General features: G+C 37.0%; 1 protein-coding gene across 2 annotated transcripts in view; it reads right to left on the bottom strand.

Annotated features, from left to right (window-relative positions):
• Positions 1 to 25230, bottom strand: part of ncanb (neurocan b) — a 126233-nt gene that overhangs the window by 39176 nt on the left and 61827 nt on the right. Inside the window, exon 9 of one of the 2 annotated variants that reach the window (XM_051910685.1) lies at positions 11826 to 11939. In XM_051910685.1, coding sequence (XP_051766645.1) covers positions 11826 to 11939 — 114 coding nt within the window. Of the gene's footprint in view, positions 1 to 11825; positions 11943 to 25230 lie in introns of both variants that reach the window. The other variant, XM_051910684.1, reaches the window with a different exon arrangement.

Genomic DNA, 25230 nt, shown 5'->3' with positions numbered 1-25230 from the left:
CTCTAATCAATGTGTGAGATCAGATATTGCTGACTAACTTGGATATAAATAGAGACGTGTGGGAACAAAAAAAGTCACCTCTTACTTCCCTCAAAATCGCCAAAATCAATCAGATATCAGGAGATGGATGAACCCTGGATCAGAAGAATAGGATCAAGGAAGCTGTGTAGCACACAATTTCTCAATCCTTCTCCCGGGGACCCCGCAGCACTGAATATTTTGCATGAATTTCTCACTTCAGCTTACTAATAGAGTGCTCAGTATTCACATGACTGTCACATGTTAATCACACATATATACTGTACATCTCAAGTGACTCCAATAGAATTTGATGTTAGCATGTTGCTAAGCTTAAAACTAAAAAATATTAAACTATGTATTTTTAAATCCAATTAAATTGACCATTTCTACTCAATATTTGTGTATACTATTTTTTGTATATATGTATTGATACTTCTTGGTACTGGATGAAATAAAAATAAATATTTGAGCAGAGTCGATTTTGTTGCAATGCATTCTTGGATTCCTTTTCTGTAAAAAATACATGCAATGTTGCCTTAACCAATAAATAAAATAAAATAAATAAATAACAAGATATCTTACAAGGTAACAAGGTTGATTCCCTCATTTTGGAACAAACTTCATGCTTGGAATGGATCTCCAATGCCTTAAAATGCAGTCTAGCTAGGATGCTGAAGTAAGAGAGAAAGACAGACAGACAGACAGGTATTTTAATTATAAATACTTGACGCTTCATGCTGAGAATGGATCTACACCGCCTTAAAATGCTATATAGCTAGGAAGCTAAAGTAAAAAATTTGGTTCCAAAAATGTTACACACCTAAAATCACAATTTTCATAAATTAAATTCATGTGGTTTTCTTGTAAATTCCGAATTGGGTCTCAGATTAATGAGACACCTAAAAAGGTTACTAACATAACAGCTAACCACTTTGCAGTGAAGTTTAGCAGTCCTTTAGCATTAGCATTAGCATCTCCGTTCTTCCGCACAGACATCTGTGATAAGCATTTGTGATTTAACGCAGAACGGCATGAAAGCTCAAAGCACTGGCACACATTCACATGATAGTGGTCCCGGTAAAGCAGAGATAAGAGACCCCCCCCCAATAATTCATTTCCAGAACTCATTCCCAGGACAACACGTCCATCCACCTGCCACAGCGATAAGAGGCTCCAAAACCCAGACACTGACTTCATAGGAAATCAATTTGTCACCAAATGTACAGTAAATGACTGGGCTTTACAAATTCTGTTTCCATCCTACTGCGGAGGACTGTCACATGGACGATGACTGACACTGCTGAATCAGCATCCAATCAGAGGCCAGCACACATCATTTCGTGCCCTCATCTGTAGAGCGTTAAGCCAACCATCCACCATTACACTGAAGCTTGTTGCCCTGGCTTGTGCACATTTGTTTTTGTGTTGTTTTATTCTCTCTCTTGGTCCTCATTACTTCTCTGTCTTTTTAATTGTCCTGTCTAATAATAAAAAGACAAACATTATTATTTATGTCATATTGACCACAATCCCGCATTCACTATGTACTGTATGTACACAGTACACTTTACTTTTTCATGTTTTTAACAATTTGTCTATTTGTGAAAAATTTTGTTTTTAATATTAAGTTCATTTTTTTTTAAATTGCTTTTCAAATTTAGTAAATATTATGTATTTTTCATTTTACACAACAACAACAACAACAACAAATGATTAAATTTCTGCTCTGTTGGTTGCAGTGTTTACTTTCTTTGTTTATATGCTTTTAAAAAAAAATATTTGTGAAACCTGTACAATAATAGGACTACAGAACAGAATAAAAATGTTGATGTCTAAAGAATAATTTAGTATAATATTTTTTAGAATTTTAAAGGTCACCTATTATGCCCATTTTACAAGATGTAATTTAAGTCTCAGGTGTTCCCAGAATGTGCCTGTTAAGTTTTAGCTTAAAATACCTCACAGATCATTTATAAATCCATGTTGTAAATACCCATTTCTGACTACAGTCAAGAACAGGCTTGTGCCTTTAAATGCAAATGAGCTGCTGTGCCCCGCCCCCTCTCCACGATCACAGTTCCTGCCTCGATCGGATTCTTTGCCAAATACAAACAAGACATCTGTTTGGTTTTGATTATCATCTATATCGCGAACACTGTCACATTAGAAGTTTAAACTTCTAATGGATCGTTTTCTGAGCGCACTTGTCTGAAGCACAAACACACAGACAGCTGGATGTCAGACGTCAAGTCTCGTGAGTAACTTCTCCTTCACATTTTTTGTTTTGTTTAAACTGTCAAATACACACAGTTCACATAAACACAGTCAGTTATGTCTGTGAACATAAATAGCAGGCAACGTCACAGAAATCGTATGTGTATATTAGATCTGTGGTGCATTCCCTTCAAAAATAAAACTAATCTACTGCGTTCAGCGGCTCAGATGTCAGTAAATCAAGACTGTTATGTTCACTCTTACATCCAACAACAAAACATCTCAATTACTTACTAGACATTGATGTCACTACATCCGCTCGATGGCGGAGAAAATGGCGGACAGCGTACAGCTCGCTGATGGTGCGCTCACACCAGACGCGAAGCGTTAAGAGCGAGTGATTTACATGTTAAGTCAATGCAAAGACGCAAATAGACATCCTGTGGCGCGATTCGCATGAATGACGCAGCGCGAATTGAGCGTTTTGGGCGTTTGATGCGTGTAACGCGTGATCCGCGCAAATCGCGCGAGTTGAAAAATCTGAACTTTGGCGAATATTTGCGCCGCGTTAACCAATCACGAGCTTGCTCTAGTAGTGACGTGATTACGACGTAGCGAGCGGAGGCAGAAATCCGAAACAACAATGGAGGACGAAATCGTCGTCGCTGTACGATACATCTTTGTACTTTTATAGAAACAGGAATAAAAAGGATCTTGCTTGGAAGAAAGTGAGTGATGAGGTCAGACAATCTGGTAAGTTGTAAAAAAACGCTCTTTACTCAATTTGAGCTATATATATACATATTGAGACTACATGCTAGCTAAAGCTGGCAAATTGAGCTTATTTGCCGTATTTTACAACTACTTTCCCGCTGATGAGTTGATGTGTTTATTCAGAGGAAGTGTGCAGAAACGAGACTGGAGCCGCCTGGCAGAAGCCCCTCTCATGACGCGAATTCGCGTCTGTTGTGAAGTGAATTTCACGCGCGAATGAAGTGAGTAAACCCAAAATGTTCAAGCGTCCAAGCTACACGCGAATAGCGCGATTTATTCGCGCAAGTCACGTCTGGTGTGAACGCCCCATGAGGGTGGAAACTGTGGTAATACAGGACTGTCAGTTAGCGGCCATGGGCGGGGCATGAGTAATGTGACGTCACATTACTCAGAGAATCAAAACGGCTTGCTAATGAGACTGCTTTGGTTTAAAGGGTTAGTTCACCCCAAAATGAAAATAATTTAATTTCAAAACACTTCTTCATGAAGCTTCGGAGCATTCGACACGCTGATTCATAACGCTCCGAAGCTTCCTGAAGCAGTGTTTTGAAATCGGCCATCACTATATAAGTCGTTATTTTGTTTTTTTGGCGCACTAAAAATATTCTCGTCACTTTATAATATTAATATTGAACCACTGTACTCACATGAACTGATTTAAATAATGTTTTTAGTACATTAATGGATCTTGAGAGAGGAAATGTCATTGCTGGCTATGCAGGCCTCACTGAGCCATCGGATTTCAACAAAAATATCTTAATTTGCGTTCTGAAGATGAACGAAGGTCTTACTGGTGTGGAACAGCATGAGGGTGAGTGATAAATTACATTATTTCATTTTTGGGTGAAATAACCCTTTAATGGGGATTAAAAAAAAAAAGGAGTGGTTGGATTTTTATCATTGTAGGGTGGTTGTGTTCACACACTGCCAACACACATTTATATCCAAACACCTTGTAAAAGTAGATTTAGCATAATAGGTGACCTTTAAGTAGATTTTTAATTTTTATTTTTATTTTTTTTTTTTTTTTTTTACAGATTTTAGATCAAGTTGTCACATTTTATTTATATTTATATATTCATATTTATTTATAATAATATCAAGTATGGAATAATATGTATGGAATAATATCAAGTTCAATTTCTTTCTTTCAAATTGCTTTCAAATTATTTTAATAAATGTTATGCCTTTTTTATTTCAAAACCATAATGTAAGTTTTACAATGCCAAATTTTTGTGAATTTTTTTTATTGCATGTGACGAGTGCAAATCGAGGCTTTTTGTTGCCAGCTTGAAAAACAAAAGGGCGATGAGCTTCGGTATGGAAGTGTGCGCTTGGCTTTAGCTGCTGTAAACTGTAGCAATGTGGCAGTCCAGGACTTTATGGACAGTAGCAGGTGTATACAACTTCTGTGATCGCCTGGTGAGCCAAACTCATAAAAACTCGTTAATCTCCAGATCTGTGTTTTCTTTTGCCCCGCCCCCTGCTGTCTTGTTGGACTGCCAACTGGGCCGCCCTCTACCTGTCTTTGCCAACATTAGTCTGATGGAGCAGATGGACCTGAGGTTGTTTGTGTGCGCCGGCCCTTTTTGACAGCCCGAGGGTGCTCGGATCCACATAGCCCCTCGCGCCGCGGTACTTGTCAGCAAATGAAGAATGATTGTCAATGATTTGTTGATCACTTCTCCATGCAGGATAGAATGTGCCAAGGGATGATTTAATGAGCCACTGGTGACGGGCGGGGCCAATCATCTCGTGTAAAGAGCAACCGGGCACAGGGGGATTGGCTTGCCCACATAGACATCAATCAACAGGCGCACCGAAGCTGCAGTGGGCTGAGTTTCCTCTCGGGAAATGTCCCACAAGAAAGTTGCTCTCTGGGGTTATAGGGCAAAAGTATTAATAGGCCAAACTTCATTCATCTTTCAAATGCAATTATGGCATCTGATGTCAATGCAACAGAGGGTTGCTGAAGGGTTTATTTTGATATTTTAAATATAACAATATACAAAGAATTGTCAATTTGTTAAACCTGAAGATTATAATATTTTATAATAACCCATAAAAATGATTCATAAAAATCTATCATACCAAATAAACCTATTAGCAACCCTATCTATCTATCTATCTATCTATCTATCTATCTATGTCTATCTGTCTATATATCTGTCTCCTGTTCTGTCATTCTGTCTTTCTATCTATTGGAAATAAATAAATAACTGGGGAAATAAACTTAATTATTAAAATAATTTATAAATATTTATATTATCATTATTAATAATAATAATAATAATAATAATAATATACAAAGTCTACAGTCTATATATGCTATTAAAAACATTTAATCAGTTGATAGCACTAGTAAAAACTTCTTGGTTTCAAATGTGTTTCCATGTCTGCCAATATGTTGCGTATTTCATCAGGTAGACAGAGCGACCAAACTAAGCCATGGAGGAAATGCATATGAGGTTAAGGGTGGAGAAAATATATGGCAGTCTGGTTGAGGCAAATGCAATGTATTACTGGAGAAAAAGGCTTGTGGGGCCGAAAGGGCTGCTTTCACTCCATTTTGGAAGTGCACTGCAATTTTCATACAGCCTTTCTGGCAAATAACAACAGGCCAGAGTGGACAGGGGTCGAGAGAGCAGCACTAAAAAAGAGAATGGAGTAGAGTGAAGACTGTGAGAGAGAAAGAGTGGGAGATATATATATATATATATATATATATATATAATGTATACGGTATAATGTATATGGTAGTGTATATTTGAATGCCTGTTTGGGCCAATACGTGTTGATGTTTTTTAATATGTAACCCTACAAATAAAGGCATTTTAAATACTAAAATCTATGAGAGTGCCAAGACATGGAATTCTGTCCCTTTTTAGGCAAAGGATCCAGTTACAATTGTTTGCGGTAGTGTATATTTATAAGCTGTCGACTGTACATATCGACTGCTTGAAACAAAGTGAATGAGTATTGAATCATATGGGTGTGCTTCAGTATGACTTCATTATATTTGCACTGTAAAATTGTATTTGCGCTATTCAGCTTCCCAGAAACATCAGCCACTTACCCTGCAGGCTGAATAAATCTGACGGCCAGCATTTGTATCTGGCTTTTCAATTGTTTTAATGCACCGAGCAACCACCCAATCCCCCTTTGCAGCAGTTGTGACCCATAAGTCATTGAGTAACCTCCACACTCATTTGTTGATCTAACCATGGCTGATTTGTGGTGGACCTTTAACTCTGAAATGTAGAAAATGAAGAGATACAATCTTAATTGTAACTGAGAGAATAATATTCAAATAATGCTGCTAATCACAGCAGTATATAAATAGCATATTTACATTATACAGCTCAAATAACACATTTTTGTATGGAATAATTAAAGTAATCGCTTTACATTTCTCCAAAACCCTCCAGAATACTTTGTCCCATAAACTTTTATTGTAATCACCGTTTTTTCCCAAACACTGAGGGATACATCAAAATGATTGTTTATGGTAATCGACTATTCTTTGTCGATAAAAACGTGTTTTGAACCTGGAGCATTTATATAGTTCTTTTGAAGTCAAACTATAAATGCATTTTACATCCATTTTAACAAGCTGTAAACAAAACATCTTTAACTGATGATGTGTCCAGAAGCAGAATGTTTTGAGTTGTAGCTCATGCTTACAAACAGTATGAACAGCAATCCAAACCTGTCAAGGTATTTCTCCACCATTTTGTGTCTCAAATGAATGTGTGAACTCTTCAAGTTCCTTAAATTATTGAACATAACCAAACTCAGGACGTGTCTCAATCCAGCTCATCTATCACCTGGAGTGGGAGGCCCCTGTAGATTGATGGACAGCCTAATCTCGCTGATGTTGGCATGTGGTGCATCTGAAGGAAGTGATCTTGTCCCTGCTGCGAGCCTCTTTGCTCTTTCTCATAAATGTTTCAATTGCCCGGCAGATGCGCAGTCAATAAATTATGCAAGGATCCTAAATGCTTCTTCCCAAACTGCTGAGCACAACCTGAGTCCCAAAGGACGGAGTCCAAGGATAACGTGTTGCAGTGTCATTTAGCTATGCATTTTGTTACTAAGATAGAGAGCGGTGGTAGAGTTTGTTAAGGCATTGCAATAAATTTGCTAGGGTGTTGCTATGTAAGTCGAAAAGAACCCATCTAAGTCTGTGATATTGTGGTTTCTAGATATGGCTCAGGGTTCCTTGTTCAACATAAGTACATATATGTTTTTTGCCCACGTTCTCCACCAAGTTTTATCCAATCCAAATATTTGTAAAAGTACATCTTTCCTCCATAAAACATCCAATCTGAGGTACAGTATCATTCATGTCTGTAGCATAAACGGTGTAAGGCGAGTCTTCATTGCTAATGAATATGAATACAAAAAGGGAATCAAAGAACACTTTCCCTACATAATTCACCCTTCTTTCGTCGGATGACACGTTGACTGGAGGGATCAAGTATTAGGTTAGTACAAAATGTGGTCAAGATTTTGCAGTAATATGCAATTAACCTTGTGCCTTTGGCTGTAATTAATATCACACACACTGCTAACACAGAATGCTCTGCCAGTAGCCAGGAAAAGCCAATTACTAAATCACCCGAAGGAACTTGCGACGTCTAAAAGTGTCGGAATTACATAAACATGAATTGTTTTCTTCTGAATGCCATTTACGTCAAAAACCTAAAATGGATCCCTAAGGCAGTGCAGAATAGTATGAAAACATGTTTGTGAACTGAATAACGAACGGGTTATTAGCAAACACTACAGTTAGCATCACACTGTAATGATTACTAGCACAAGTGCTAGCGACAAATTGACTGTTGTAGTCTAGCATAATTCACATATTGACTCTGCAGCTGGAACGTGAAAAGATTGATAATGAGACCAGGGATAATGCAGCTTTGATAACCTTCGACCTCTCCACCATAACACAGCTGGGACCTTTGACATCCAGACACTGCTCCGTAATGGCACCTTATTAGGGCCTCAGCTGCCTGTTCAGTCTATAATGTTCATAAGATGACCACAAAAGTGGTCCTGTGCTCCTAATACAACAATAAGTCTAGTTAGAGATAAATATAAATGCACAGATTTACAAGTGTTGCCAGCATTACAAGTGATATTATAAGTGTTTGTTCTGATTTTCTCCTCATCCTCCCTTATTTTTCAGCCCTAAAACTGTTTGTCAAAGACTGTAATTGTAGAACTAGGTAGGATGGTCCCAAATCCCACCCACTCAGCTGTATGTACTTCAGTCAGACATTAGGAGGTGCAATAATGATCAGATTTACCTTTTTGCTAATAACTCTGGAACTGTGTGAGCTAGAATCAGTTCATTTCATATCCCCTTTGAATCTGTTAGTCATTGTTGTTCTTAAAATTTTACGGCCATTTAGAATTTTCTTGAATTCGTCCAAGACTGTTTATGCATTTCACACAGTATTTGGTGCATTTCATCTACAGAAAATACCAAAATAATTTTGATTCATTATTTCATTTTTATTGATTTGTCATTTTGTTTTACACATCAAATTTTTAAGACAATCAATTTTTGGTGTGTCGGCCATTTTGACTAAATGACATTTATCTTCTAAAAACAAATTCTCTGCTTCTAAAAAATAAAAAAATAAAAAATTGTTGACATGATAATAGGGAGTTATGGGTGGATGCCAGGCCCTTTTTATCATATATGTGGGGAAAATCATATGAGCAACTGCAACATCCTCTTTTCATGATTCAATCCAATTTGAATGGATAAAACTCCATCCTATATTATTACTCAGAAATACACCATATTATGAATGTTAAGTGCTTTATAAACACTGTCATTTCATGTTCTCTTCAAGTGGGTACAGTTCTAGCTACTCCATATATATTATTCCTGTCTTTTCTACCTCTTTATCTCTCTCTCTTTCTCCACAGCATAGCCTTGCCCTCCTGTTCAGAGTGTGCTCTCATTTTCTCAAAACCTTTCCAACCTCCAGCACAGCTCTCCCTTCACCTGTTCCTGTTCTTGTCTGACAGAGAAGAATGAGCTGTGTGCAGCCCTGTCAGATCATGCAGCCACTTCCCGTACATGCCACCTCGCAGTTTGCTGTCAGGGCTCTCTGCTTCTGTAAACTATCTTCCTCTGCAGAGCTCCCATGGCAGATCGACTACACCAGGGGTTCCCAAATTTTACTGTCAGCTGAACCCCTATAGCCAAAATGATTTACCAGTACCCCTTGAGTTTTTTCAAGCCATTTCAAAATGTAATATATTTGCTATATATGTAATATATAATTAATATATGTTGAATTGTGAAAAATGTGAAAATACTACAAATAATTATTAGGAGTTTTATGAAATTTAAAAAAATAATTTACTAATAATATATAATAATTTTATTACCAGCAACAACAACTACTACTATTCATTATTAGTGCAAAGCTAATTATTAATATTTATTATTATTTCTAATTTGTTTTTAATATATTTAAGTATATTAAGTTTATTAAGCATATTTACCAACTTAATAATTAATTTTTTTAGGTGTTATATCAAATATTACAAAAATAAACTAGTAATAATGGTAACACTTTACAATAAGGTTCATTAGTTAGGTTTTTCATGTATCCAGTTTTCAGGTACAGAAATTGAATAAAGTAGCTAATAAAATGTAAAACAACATTGCATGTAATCTTCACTGTATAAATTAAAGATCACTCATTATTAATTACAGTTACTATTCAGTTATGAGCAATGAGTGATTTTCTTCTTTTGTTGTTTGATTAACATTAAAAACACATTCAGACAGCAGGAATGCAAGGGCTGCTGTCTCTTTAAGACATAATACACGGATCAGTGCCCCCTCAGTTTCAATTTGCCTCCCCTTCACCCCCGAAACGCGATCGATTTTAACCCTTTAACGCGTGCGATTACACCAGTGTGATTAAACGTTCAGTGCATCACTGCTAAATTCAAACCTGCTTTCGCGCTTCTGGCGCTGAGCCAGAGATGGACGCGCTCAGTGCTTTTCATTTTTCACAACTATTCAGTGTTTTCAACCACATAATGTTTATTTGGGGTTTCAGACATTTAAATAGACATTTAAATGAAGTACTAGGCTATATATAAAAAAGACATTTATAGTTTGTTAAATGCAAATTCCATACACTGATATGGAAGCTGCAATAATCCTTTCAATTATAATTTGATGAAGTTTTTTATTCATATCAGATACATTATGAAACAATAAAGTTTACTCTCTTCTCCCAGTTTACCAGCCACTTACATTTATGTATTTTGGGAAAAATTGATGAATTTACGTGATGTAAATCCGACAGATCCTCTGTTTTAACTAACATGATCATTATAAAGGTGTTAAACATCAAAACACATTCACTTCCACATATTTGACAATCGGAATATATCATATAATTCATGATATAGTTAAAAAGTTTGTGAATATTTTGAATAAAAGAGGAAAAACGAAATAAACGCGTTACCTGTCGTATTGTGGCTGCATGACGCGTCGCCAAGGGACATTCTAAAACGCTTAACGTGAAAAACGCTTAACATAAGACAGTGATATTAACAGACCAAATTCAGTAAACATCATACTAATAAAGTATACTATGTACAGAAAAGCAGTTGAGCCCAGAATTTGAACGCAACGCGTTTAAATTCACGTTAAGCGTTTTCCTCACATAGAAAACCGTTATAAAGAAAACGTTTAACATCGCTTAATGTAGCCTATAGGTGATATTAAAAGATCAAATTCTGCACAAACCAATTTTTCTGTATAGTATGCTTTATTAGTATAGTGTTTACTAAGTTTGGTCTTTTAATGTCACTGTCTTAGTACATTAATCCACGTTAAGCGTTTTCTTTATGGGAGGAATTAAACTTGTTGCGTTCATATTCTGGGCTCATCTGCTTTTCTGTATGTAGTATGCTTTATTAGTATGGTGTTTACTAAGTTTGGTTTGTTAATAACACTGTCTTAGTAAATTAAGCCACGTTAAGCTTTTTCACATTAAGCTTTTTCACGTTAAGCGCTTTAGAATGTCCCGTCGCGGGGGAATTTAAAATAATGCTCTAAAATAACGGGCGCCTTAAAAGAAAACTCAAGGTGGGGGCTTATCGATAATATAGAGCCCCTAGAATATACATAAAAATCTTCTCACAGCATGCGCAAGTTAGTAACAACAACGGAAACAACAACAACAACAACTACCACTACTAATTATTATTAATATTGTTATTAGGGCAAATCTTATTATTACTATATATTATTATTTCTAATTTGATTTAGTAAATATATTTAAGTGTATTAAGTTATATTTACCAACAACCCTAACAACAACAACAACAACAACTACTACTACTACTACTCATATTAATAATAATAACAATAATGAAGGTAGTTAGTATTATCATTATTATACATAATTGTTATTGCTATTTCTTTTCTTTTCTTTTTTAAACAAACCACTTACAGTTCCTATATTACCCCTAATTGGGAAAAATGAAAAACAACAACAGCAACACAAATCGATAGCAACTGATCGAGACACTGGTAAACTAAATCTTGGAGGACATTTTAAGTCTTCGACTTGCTAGTAATCATATTCATTGGTTCTGCATCAGGGGTCAAAGGAATAACCCTCAAAAGAAACGCTTGCAGTGGTTTTATATCCAATTTTAGCTCTACGCATAAATTCAAGAGCACTTCCAGAGCTGCTGTGGGCTCCTTCAAATGTCCTTGACCTCTTTTGTCCCAACCCTGACCTCTCTCTTAATCCACTTACCGATCTCGCAGCTCTCTCCTGAATAGCCCTGAGGGCAAAGGCAACTATATCCTTCCCCCTCGGTCAGACAGCTCCCACCATGCAGGCACGGGTTGGTCTGGCAGGGATCATCTTCTGCTGTAGAGACAGAACACAAAGAAGAGAACCAGGTTTGAAACATTGTACGACAGATATAACGTTTTACGGCCAGATTCGAAACAGAATCTCCCATATGAGCACCAAAGCTCAATGTTTCTGGATAATGTAGTGCGTATGTGCGGTAAACCCAAGTTTGGGCCTCATTCATGAAACATGAGCAGAAAGCTTCCACTTTCCCAACTGAAAAAACGGAGAGGAGCTTGAGAGTATGACTTTCAACAAGGTGAGAGATTAGCACAAGTTTGATGTCATCCCCCGTTCATCATGACAGATGCTCCGCAGGGAAGGACAATGCGATTCACCATGTCCGCCTCTGATGATCTCCGGCCTTCATAAATTATCCGATCATCGCCTAGAGTAGCAGCGCACGCTTTCCTCTATTTTTATGGCACATTACCATACCGTTCTTGGGTCATAAACACACTTTATTTCTGTGAGCTACGACTCTTGAAAAACCTGTACGGCAAAATGTTTTGGGGTGTGGTGATGAATGGAAAATTTCACAGATTAAGTCATAATTACATCAACTTACGGACGGGCAACTTTTACAAGGACGTCGGCGTACGACTTGCACTGGAAATTGATTAAGTGCTGCTTTATAATCCGTTTCCAACCACGAGACGCAATCTGACAGTGCATCAAACACCCCACGTCTCCTCCGGTATAATTCCAAACACGCAATTATTTACAGCAGGGGAGATAAATCGCAACACGGTCTCACAACACGCGCCGTGTGCGTCAGACTTCCCACATCTTATCAAGTTTTACTTTGTTACAGGCCTTGGGAGCTCTTCAACAGAAATGAACTGTACTATGTTATGACAGCTTGTTTTATTTCTCTCTTCTAACAGATTTTTCTAGAAGTAAACAATTCCTTAAGCAAACCGAAAATACACACAATGCTACACGGGCAAAGTATGAAATCAGATTAAAGGCAAGGTTTGTGATTGTGTTCTGTAGCTACTGTACGTACAACATTTGTCTTCTATTTAATTATATTTACAGACAGCATTCAGCTCAGTTTACCCTGCTGGAAAAATCAGCATGAAACGCATGTTGGTTCAGGCGGGTTTATAATGGTCAGTGCTGGCCTGGACAATCATAACCATGATAGATAAATGATAGATAGATACTAGGGGTGTAACGATTCACTCGTTTTCTAGATGCATCGATTACAAATCCTGATGATGCATATGCATCAATCTTGAAATGTATTTTTGAATTGTGAATCGTTGTTTTCAGTCAATAATCGATTTAAAAAGCTAAGAATCGAATTAATCGTTTAATTCAGTGCTTTAAAATATATAAACATTAAATTACTACATGCACGAATTAATGGAGATGTTGTGCACTGTCATTCGCACCCTCACAGCTCTCCTTCACAGATTTGCACTGCACTCTTTACCACCTTCACTTGGATTGCGCTCGCGCTCCGTCCGTATATCTCATCGACACATTTTTAAGTCAAACTGCTCAAGCCATTGATCAAGCTCCCAAGTCATTGCGTGGTAATACTGTTGAAATAAAACGCTTTCATTGCGTGGAAACTTCACCGTTATTTTCTATAAGATAAAATACTGAATGTTTACGGAATTGGGTCATACCATTGATATTACCTGAGCAGTTGAAGTAAAACCCCGCTTATTCAAGGTCACGCATTTATTGCATGGATGAAGCAAACACATAATGTAAGTGTCTAAAATACATACGCACAGTTCCGATAAATGATAAATAACTTAATGTTGTTAAACTGAATGTACGAAGGAAACTGCTGAAATAACTACAACATTAACAACACTGAAATAAGAGCGCACGGTTTATCAATCAGATGAGCATGAAAGTTGTGTTCGTTACTATAGCAACAGTAGACACCCGGCACGTTTTCTTTCAGAATCATAAGGAAAATGTTCTGTATAAAGAGAACAAAGAGGGCTTTACTTACTATTCCGTGAATAAAAGTTAGTATAGGATTAGTTGGGAAAGTGCATGATATTCTAGGATAGTCCATCCATGGAAGCATTGTGGGCCCTATTTTAACGATCTAAGCGCGTGGTCTAAAGCGCACGGCGCAAGTGCACTTAGGGCGTGTCCGAATCCACTTTTGGTCGGCGCGCCATTCGCATGGTCTAAAAGGGTTGTCTCTTTTCTCTTAATGAGTAATGGGTGTGTTTTGGGCATAACGTGCAATAAACCAATCAGAGTCTCATCTCCCATTCCCTTTAAAAGCCAGTTGCATTCACGCCATGGCGGATTTGCTATTTACATGGCGGAATTTGCAAGCGGACAAACTGAATGCTTCTCTAGCGAGGAAACGGATCTGCTCGTGCGCGAGGTTAAAACACACGAGCAGACCATCTACGGGACAAGCCGGATTCCACCAAAGCATTTTTATCTTTATACACACAATAATAATCTTTTACATTGTGATCCTTTTATATTTAATATTTGGCATTTTTGTGTGCTGCTGCGCGTCCCTGTGTGTGTAATAAGCAGAGTGTATGCGTGTTGTGCACCCGCCTATAGGCGCATATTACTAACGCTCCCTTTAAATAACAAAACAAATATTGTGCCATTGACTTTAGACCAGGTTTCAGTTGGTCAATGGCGCAGTCTATTTCAGTTGCCTCAATATAGTAACGTGCCAACAATGCGCCTGAACACACCTCATTTTCAGACCAGCATGTCCATGGGCGCGGGAATGCATTTGCTATTTAAACAATGTGGTGCAGGACGTCAAAATGATAACTGCGTCGGGTTGAAACTAGCAAAAAACACTTGCCGCATTGCGCCGGGTGTATGATAGGGCCCTGTATGTTTAATGTACCTGGAACACTTTAATAAGGTTGTGTAACCATTAACATTATCCTACTCAATAGTTAACATGAACTAACAATACTTTTAAAGCCTTTTTAATCGACCAATTTCCTTTTTATTGTAAATTATTCATTTGTTAAACTGGTTTAAGGCCACATTCACACTGAAAAGTGACCAAATGTAAACTAAAACGATATAAAATCCACATATTTATGAAAACTATAGACAAAGAACATCATGAAGGACAGAATATGAAAGTCAAAAGTTGGAAACAGTGAATATTTTGCATTATGGAGTCAGTTGCTCTTTTAGTCCAAAGACAACAGACAGCAGAAACCCCTAGTTGCATGGCTGAGATTGACAAGTATATGACACATGAGTGACTGCTGCTTCATAGCAAAAAGGAGCGGATAAACATTCTCCCGCTCTCTCATGAGCTCTCAAAGTCAGCTCGGCTCAGAGAGAGGCAGCTGGGCTATTGTGAATTCTCGGAGCAGAGCACGATGACATAAAGATCCGCATTGACCAATTTTAATGAATGCCGCCCGGACCGTTGCCTCCTCTTGCACACAACTCTATGAGAGCGACAGAGTTCAAGGACTCCTCGTCATCATCATGATGAAATGAACTCTTCAGCTCCCACTCGAGAGCTTTTTCTTCCCAAATCCCGTCAAACGGATCGTTTTCTGAGAGGATGGAGAGCTCTTGTCACTAAGCTGGGAACGGTGCAGGGGAAAAAACATTCAGGTCCCAAACAATTAGTCACGACGTAGGCCATTTCCTGCACAGATCACTAGTCCCAACTGAGATTGGTTCCCTAAGTTGTGGATCATGTGGAAATACCTCAGAAGGTGGTTTAAGATGTAAATGCATTGGGTTATTCAGACAACAAATGTAAGCTTTACTCATACCAAATGGAATTACACTAGCATGGAAAATGTAGGAGTTTCACAATACGCAAGTGATCAAGCAATCATGGACAAAGCAACACTAAGTCAAAATAGGATGAAAGCAGAGCTCAAGAGAAAATTTTGCTGTTCAGCATTAGCTTGAAGTTAAATGGAAGTTAAATCTGTATATACTGTGGAGTAGTAATACTGATGTAATGCGGTCACAGGTGTATGTTTGTAGAGTAATTTAAAATGGCTTCGAACGTGGCTCAACCAATCATAATCAAGGACCGGAACTATCCATTTTATAAAGATTATTAGAACACTTAGATCCATTTTGCAAGTGTAAACTGAATGTACATACCAATCAGATATTTATACATTATACGATCGATCAACACACATTAAGATATGATGGTTAGAATCTGGCCTTTGGTGTTTTCTGTTCCCATTTCTACTCTCTTTCATCCTTTCAACAAAAACTATAATGATAAATGATAATGACAAAAATTATAAATACAATTCTAAACAAAAATAATTAAAAACAACAAAAATAATAAAATTAAATAAAACTTACTAAAAATAAAGTAACAGAAAATTTCACTGCCTTTAGCATCATCATAGAAATTATATTTGGAATAGTAGATTGGATTTATATATGTTTTGCAGGTGTAAATAGATTGAATGGCGATCTGATAAATGAAGATGTATGAAGTGACTAAGCATAGTAAAATGTCTTTTTACATTGTGAATGAGCAAACAAAAGAGTAGCTAATGTAGTGAATTAGCTGGAAGATGGTTAAACAGCAAAAAAACTAACATAAAAAAAAAAACAAAGGAACAGGGTTGAGCAATAGCAGTTAAAAGCCTTTTCTGTTTCGTGTGGTTGGCTTATGATTAATTACACAGCGAGCTTAAAATAGTTCCTTCTTCCCCAATTCCGTCTCTTTCTATTTCTCCCTGACTTTCTTACTACAGTCCATGCGCTGTTTGTGGTCTCAGCGGACCCTGAATGGAGCTCATCCTGAGATGAAAACGACTGCTCACACTATCTACACTACAAACAGTGTTAAGTGGATAATAGTCCATTTGCCATGATAAACGCTTGATTACAAAAGAGCTTTGATGCATCAAGTGCCTATGTTGCAACTTGTACCGAGCAGCATCTGAATCGCATGACTTTTTAATAAATCACTTTAAAAAAAAGACTCACAAATGGGTGTCAAACATATGAATCATCAGTCCCATCTCTAGTACTAACCAAACTCACTATGTATTGAACCAAACAGCTACCCTGAAACAAAGATAACAAGACTACTTGTAGAAATTGGAATTTTTAAGAAAAAGCTACTGATCTCCAAAGCAGCTGCCGTCCTATTAAACTGCGATCTCAGCCGGTTAATCTTAAAAACACAGTCCATAGCCACGAGGGACAGTCTCTAGGAACATAAAATACTTATACAGTGCTTCACCACCTCGACTCTTAAGTGTACATTCTCCATTCTCTCATAAACAAGCTGTTTATGATGCTACACTGAGGCCCTTGTTAAGGGAGAAATACTTGCAGACTTCACTGCAGTAAGATCCAATCAAATCCCTCCAAGATCTTCACACTTGAAAACAATAGATAGATTATAGTGACTGGCCCGCACAAACAAATCTCTCTGAAGGAATAAAGTGTTGCGAGAACTTACTGCATCTCATGTCCACTAGGTGACATTTTGTTAACACCCCCTGATCTTTCACATCCCCTCCAATTTTCCTTATTTAAGTGTATTTTATAACAACAAACTCTGGCCTGCCCCTTTAAGGTAAGTCACTTGGCGGCCATCTTGAAAATGCCTCTCAGCACTATTTCTGATGTATTAAAGACTGAAAACTCTGAACAGGCATGATTGTGTTTCAATAATATATTCAATATCAAAAATGCATCTTAAATTTAGTTTATTTAAGTATTTTACACTTTATGTCTTTACAGTTAATGCGCATGCATGTAACACATAAATAACTACTCTACTTGTACAAATTAGTTCTGCAATGCGCATCAACCATGTTTTTTGCTTTTTAATGTTTTTACTCAATTTATGAAGGCGCTGTAACCTGAATCATTATATTATTATATTCTGTTGTAATTGTACAATACTATGGTATTTTGTACTTACAACATAGCTAGTTTTATTCTAAACCAAAAAAGTAAATTCATTAATTTAATTTACTGTTAAAACAGACACTGCATCCATAGCGTCCACCATATTTTCTCACACCCCCAACTCAAAAACTCTATGCTCAAAGAAAATCCTGAGTTTCCAATTACGACTTTGTGATGGCGTTCACATGCTTTTAATTTGTAAATATATTTTGAATGCAGTATTAAATTCCTTCAACCACCTTGCATTATGATTTCTCTCAATATTAAATGGATCAGGCTCCACAATGTCTTTCACTGAAGCTTGTCATATGTGAGTTGCAATGAGCAAATTTTCAAAAATGAGTTATTGCTATTCTCACATTCTCTATTACAAAACCTTCAAAATGATGTATGATTTGTTGGAATCTGACAAAAAAATACTGAGCTACAGCTGTTTGAAGTCGACAGAGTCAGCAAAGTCAATTTTGAGAAAAATCGAGTTAAAGTTTTCTGAAGGTTTCAAAACAAAATCACATAGCAACCACACTTTAAAATCCCTGGTAATACCATTTAGCACAAACCAAGTCAAAGCCCATATCTATAGGAAAAATATATATATATTAAACTTTTTTCCATGATTCCACAATTGTTTGATTAACATTGTTGAAACAGACAGCCTATATATTAAGACCTACTGTACCACACGTATCTAATATAATGTTACACATCAGATGTTTTTTCCCCAACAGTAAACCAAACCTTCACTTAAGACATAACAGATAATGTTTCCATGAATACTCGCCAAGACAGATTTTTTGAAATACTGTAATTCTGTGTATACTGTATGTATAAATAGGGATCGCGTGCTGTCTGAGGTGTCTTTTTTGCACGCGCTTCGGATCTGTCAGTCAGTGCGAGTAAGATCGTTTTCTTTACATCAGCATGAGTATTACATCAGACTCATACCATCGAGAATTCGCTATGAATATTCACAAAGTTGGAATGCTGCGCTTTACAATGATACTAAACTTGTGCTGAGGGAAGTGCCAGTCTTCCAGAAGTGAGCAGCAAAAATGTCATTTTTCATGGTCAAAGGAAAGGTACTTCTCTCAGAAAACATACAAATAAAGATACTTTTAGATGTTTAATTGCTATTTGGAGCATTGGGATCGCTAGACGAGGGCTTAATGAACTCATTTTTGTGAAAACCTCAATTCAGACCAAAATTGACATTTTTCACTTGTTTTCCCTGTAGCTCGAAATTAGCCCTTGTGCATTCCGGCTCATTTTGACAGCACGGGTCACGTATTTACACACTATTTACATATTTAAATTTAGGGGCCTACCTGTTTTCTATGTAGGAAAGACTGAAATCTCCAGAAAAGTTTGTCAGGATTGTGTTTCAATAATATATTTCAAAAATCAACATTAAAATTTTACAAAAAAGTAATAAATGTAGCTGCTTTTGCTCAAATCATGCAAAAAACATTTCAGGCGCATCTAGTCAATGCATGCAAACAAACTCTAAGAAAATTGAGTGGCTCTTTTAACTCAAAGGCGAGACTTCCATTTCTAGAGCCGCCATATAGTTCTTATATTCATTTTTCTAAGTTGTCTGTATGCTTCCTCTTATTATGTTTATGTTTGAAGCTTATACAGCATTTAAGTTTCATAGGAATTGTGGAAACTACACTATGTTACACATAAATTAACCAATACTTGGAAATAAACATTATTCCAGATTTTCTGCACTTGAGCTGTCCCGGTTTCACTGAAACACTGCACAGTAACTATTGCTGTGAATAAAACCGCTGTGGGTGGTTCATCATTAAGTAAATTAAATGCTACAATTAGTCACAATACAAACAAGTGAATGCAAGAAATGCAAGAAAAAACACAAACACATACAATTCTGAGGCAAATTACAGATTTTCACATTTCTCTAAATTAGTTTATCATGGTTCTTGCAATAAAGTTTATACGTGACACCATCCTCTGAGCCTTGGAGGTCAAATCACCAGCGCACATCATTCACTGAATGTGAGGTTGCAATTACAGTGGAGGTAAGCTGAGTGTGCACCTTGGGAAGCCCAGACCTATTTCTACCGCAACACAGATAACTCTGCATCCCTGTGGACCACAGCAATCTACTGGCACAGAGCAAGCAGTGATTTAATGCTGCTGGAAGAATGAAGCTGAGGAAGGCTGGAGTTGCCGTTTATGGTGGGATGACGTAACTTGCGCCACAGTGGAACAAATCCTGATAGCACTCGCTGAGGAAAAGCAGAGAAAGTTTGCAGGAATTAGCAAAACTGGAGTAATTAGTTAGGAAGTTCAGCTGTTCGCTAAAATATTGCTGGGTTGAGTCCAATCGGTGGCTTGTAAATCTGAAGCAGATCAAGGAATCTGTGATAAAGATGTAATTCTTTGCTTCTAAAGCGATAACAAGATAAACGATTGGAAACTTTAGCATTCCAAGCTAAAAAGCTAAAAACAACTAGCTTGTTTTTTAAGTGGTTAATTTATGTAAGCTGATCCAATTTACTGGAATGAACCACTAGTGGTCATGACTGGAAGAGCGACACTGTTTTGAAATAGCTGAGCTACTGCTGTCACTACTGAAAACTTTTTGTGTTGCTACGTTTACTTCATTACTTGCCAGCACTGTTTCTATAACAGCAGATGTTCCACTCAAAAGCAGACAACTATGCTATATATACAACACACTTCAGGTAGAAATGCTAAAAGCAAATCTGATGTGCCAACATTTGAGATCACTGAGCCAACATGACTACAGTAAATCTCACCACACAAAAACACTAGCTGAAAATCCTACAGCCAGGGATTATGGTGTCTAAAAAACGCAAGTGAATCACAGAAATAAGAGTTGACACTATGTCAAAACAGCATGATGTTCTCTTCTTTCTTGATTTTTACCTGCAAGCGGTTTCAAAAATCTTTTTTTAGATGCAAGAAGTTAAGAAACACGAAAAAGAGACGATTCAAAGCGCTTACGGGCACATAATCCTCAAACACTTAAAACCTGCAAATTGAGGTCAGATTTCAGCTAGAAAGGCACTAAACTTCATCCTGGCAATGAAAATCCTAAAATAATCCTGACATTGAACACCACGGCGTTCCAATAATATCCCCGTCTTGACGTACCTCAGCACTACAACGAAAAGATTAAAGCCTGTTGGTGTCACACGCATCTTGAGATTTGCATAAATAACTCAAAATCTCACACTAAACATCCCTATTAATAGGTCTGATGCTAAAACAAAACTCTGATGTACAAGAGTTTGGTACAAGAGACAAGAGCCGATTTCATCTCCCTATGAATATGAAATATGGAAGAAGGGGATGAGAGTGAGAGAGAGAGAAAGAGAAGAGTGTCTGTGCTATTGTTAGTACTTGGAGAGTCTGACACACAGTTAATGGTTGAAGCTCCTCCATGCTTGAGGCTTCAGGCTGCTAGGCACATCAACAGCCCTTATTGTTTGTGCCTCTTCTCTCCTTCTTTCATTTTCCCGTTCCATCTCCTGGTTGTCTCGGCTGATGTGCCCTGCTGAACATAATTTGATGTTGCTGAGTTTGTATCTGAAGAGTATTCTGATAAAGCTGCTGTTGTTTATGCACAAAACGCATCTGCAAGCTTGAAGTGGAATCAAGATGTCCTCATACACCACTACTAAATATGGAGTCACTCCTCTTCTGAGTGATTCATCTGGTCCTGTACATATTGAGTTCAGTTATTAATGGGACTGCCAACTGAATTAATGAGTAAGGTGCGGTCACATTGCCAGTTTTCAATGGCGTAGCATATGGCAAGCCATTTTGACTTTTATTCATTCTCAGGATATGAATTCTTGATATCAACAATTCAGTTCTTGATATCAGGAATTACATTTCCACTAGTAACAGTGTTCATTCTTGATATCAACAATTCAATTTCTGATATCAGCAATTCAATTCTTGATATCAGGAATTACATTTCCACTAGTAACAATGGCAATTTTTGGCATCAGGAATTACATTTCCACTAGTAAAAACTAGAATTCTTGATATCTGTAATTGTATTTTCACTAGTGAAATGTCACCATAGGCTGCCATTCAGATTCAATTGTTGACATCAAGAATTGATTTTTTACTAGATGAAATTCCTATTTCACATATCGGAAATACATTTCTTACTAGTAAAAATCATAATTTTTGATATCAATAGTTACATTGTTAGTAAAAATACGAATTTTTGATATCAAGAATTCAATTGACACTAGTTGAAACGTCAGTTCTTGATATCAACAATTGAATTGCTACTAGTAAAAATGTTCATTTTTGATATCTGAAAATGTATTTCTGATATCAATATCATTTCAGATATCTAAAATGGCTTTCTTACTAGTAACAATCACATTCATAATATCAGAAACTAACATTGTCACTAGTGACAATCAAATTATTGATATCAAAAATTAACATTGTTAATAGCAATTCAATTGTCGATATCAAGAATAGATATTTGCACTAGTAACAAAGTAATTAATGATATAAAAAATTAAGATTTTTACTAGTAATAATTGTATTTCTGATATGTGAAATTGGAATTTCAACTAGTAAGAAATCAATTCTTGATATCAACAATTGAATTCGAATGGCAGCCTATGGTGACATTTCACTAGTGAAAATACAATTACAGATATCAAGAATTCTAGTTTTTACTAGTGGAAATGTAATTCCTGATATCAAGAATTGATTGTTGATATCAAGAATTAACATTGTTACTAGTGGAAATGTAATTCCTGATATCAAAAATTGCCATTGTTAATAGTGGAAATGTAATTCCTGATATCAAGAATTGAATTGTTGATATCAAGAATTCATATCGTGAGAATGAATAAAAGTCAAAACGACTTGCCATAGTAGCAACGTATGAAGCACTGTTTGAAAGTCACTTCTCAGCAGTAAATGTGACAACAAACAACAACAACAACAAAACTGCACAGAAACAAATGCGGCAAACAAAATGACGATGATTAAATGGTTTTAATTTGAAAAAATACTGTTGACGAAAATATGACGAAATGCCATTTTAGTCAGAGTAAACCTAACCAAAATTAACGAATATGACATGACGAAATGCTAACTAAATTAAAATTTTATTGTCATCAGAAGATTACATTAATGAAATTTTGCAGGAAAAAAGGTCCATTGTCTATTGTCGATAGTGTAGCGATGTATGAAGCACAGCTCACACAGAAATCACTTTCAAACCAAGTAGCTTTCTGTTGGTCAACGTGGCGAATAGATTCCTATTGAAATTACTGGATTTTGGCAGCAAAAAAACGCAAAACAAATAAAACAAATGTAAGAAAGTCAGATTTAATGATGCATGGCGGCTTATCTGCGTGCATGTACATTATAAAGCACATTAAATGCTGGAACACATTCTCTTTCAAAGTGATAGGGGAGAATAAAATGCCATGTTGCTAAAATAAGCATCTCAGTGGGGTGTGGAGGGAGTCGGAGCTGTCTGGTCTATTCAGTTCCGGCAAGATACAGCCCAGTCGGCAGGGAACCTGAAGCAGCACGTATAATCAGATATAAGAGGATACTTCATCACCGTGTTCCCGACTCAATCCAGGTCAGCAGCGCATGCTCGACGGCGCTGACAATGAGGCCGTTGGATATCAGGAACATCAGGCTTTTGGTTCAATTTCCGACCAGGCAGAACTCGCACTATGTTTATGAAAACGCTGAGCATTGGATGATGGAAGATGAGTAATAGCTTATGACCAAAAGATTATTAAACCAAAAGTTTAATATCAAACCATAAAAAAATGCTACTTTATTATTAAATAAATATTAACTGAAATAAAATAAAATATTAAAAAAGCTTAAACTTTAAATTTAGTTTAACTTTATGTACTGAAAGAATTCAAACTAAAACTGAAATAATAGAAACTACATAGACATATAAAAATAATAAAAATGACAAAAACAAATGGAAAATCATTAGGGAGCCGATATCAATCTGCTTTTGAATGTGCGCTCGCTTTTCACTTTCACTTTTGAATTCACGATCACGTATACTGTTTATAGGGAACGGTGGTACAGATCTCACATTTTACAAGATAAGATATCTGCCAATGATGCTCAGGATCTGTTTGCGCACCAAATCCTTCACCATCGTGCTGTCAGTCATCCCTCCATGCTCTTGTCATGTGATAAGTGAAATCTGACACCTGCTGCACTGTGCTGCGACTCTGCAGCTCGCGCTGTATGCAGAGCAGACGCTTTCAGTTTATAATTGTAGCCTCCGCTATCCAACTGTACTAAATGGTTTTTATTTCTATAAAAAAAGCAAAATGTCAGTGGGGGACGGTGCGGCGGTGGGCAAGCAATGTAATTGGTGTACGTCCGAACATGTGTAACACCGGTAACACCAACTATCACAGCAAGCCTCGTTGCTAAGGCGTCATTTCTAAAGCACTGATAGGTTTTTTTTTAACTTGTCCAATTCAAACACCACTGCTAATAAAGCAAGAAAGCTGTTAGATCCATGGTGTAGTGATATAGCGCACATGTTTAGAGCCTTAGTTCTCATGTGAGTGATGCAGGTTCGAGTCCCAATCTTGTTCCTGCTCTTTTTCTCATCTCGCCTAGTCTAAAACTATAAACGGATGACAGAAACATTTTCTTCCCTGTCCTTAAATTAGTATTTTAAAAAATATATCAAAACACTTGCACTCTAAGAGCTGACATTTCGATTTTTACAGCTGCTTTAGTGCGCGCACATATAACAAACATCATGGTTCTTTAAACATAAGACCACCCAGTGGATCGTGTGGGCGGTGAGACAGTAAACAAACCATCTGAAGGAGGGGGTGATGTTTGCCTGGAGAGAGCCTGGCAGCTCAGTTAGCTGCAAGTACAACTGTTAGCTTGTCGACAAACAGTAGTAGCGCTCGGCGCTCACATGATCAAAGCCCGAATGCAGCACGCATAGCTTCCATGGAGACTGAAAGGTACATTGGAAGCAGTCGTTCTAGCTTCCTCGCCTCTGATGCAATCATTATCTCCGCTGAACTGGCTTTCAGGGCTAGTGTGAGTAACTCACATGTTAATAAAGCCAGATTCGTACATGCAGTGAACTACTGTGGCATTATAGGAAAATAATAAATTCTAAAAACAGAATATTTAATGAGGAAAAAAAAGTAAGGCGGGACTTTTCCCCATGCTAACTGTGAGTTAATACAGATGATGTTTTTAGAAACTTTTCCTCACTGAATTTACTACAGTGATCATATATTCATTCTGTATTACCTTGTAAGCAGGGTGATTCATCTTAAGGAGCTGGAGGATAATAACTCAAGCTTTCTGTTGTTTGCCTGAACACCTTTATAATTTAGAGTCTGGCAGTGAGCAGAATGCA

This window comes from Ctenopharyngodon idella, chromosome 10 (genome assembly GCF_019924925.1).
Source record: "Ctenopharyngodon idella isolate HZGC_01 chromosome 10, HZGC01, whole genome shotgun sequence".
Classification (NCBI taxonomy): domain Eukaryota; kingdom Metazoa; phylum Chordata; class Actinopteri; order Cypriniformes; family Xenocyprididae; genus Ctenopharyngodon; species Ctenopharyngodon idella.
This window is presented reverse-complemented; position numbering and strand designations above follow the sequence as displayed.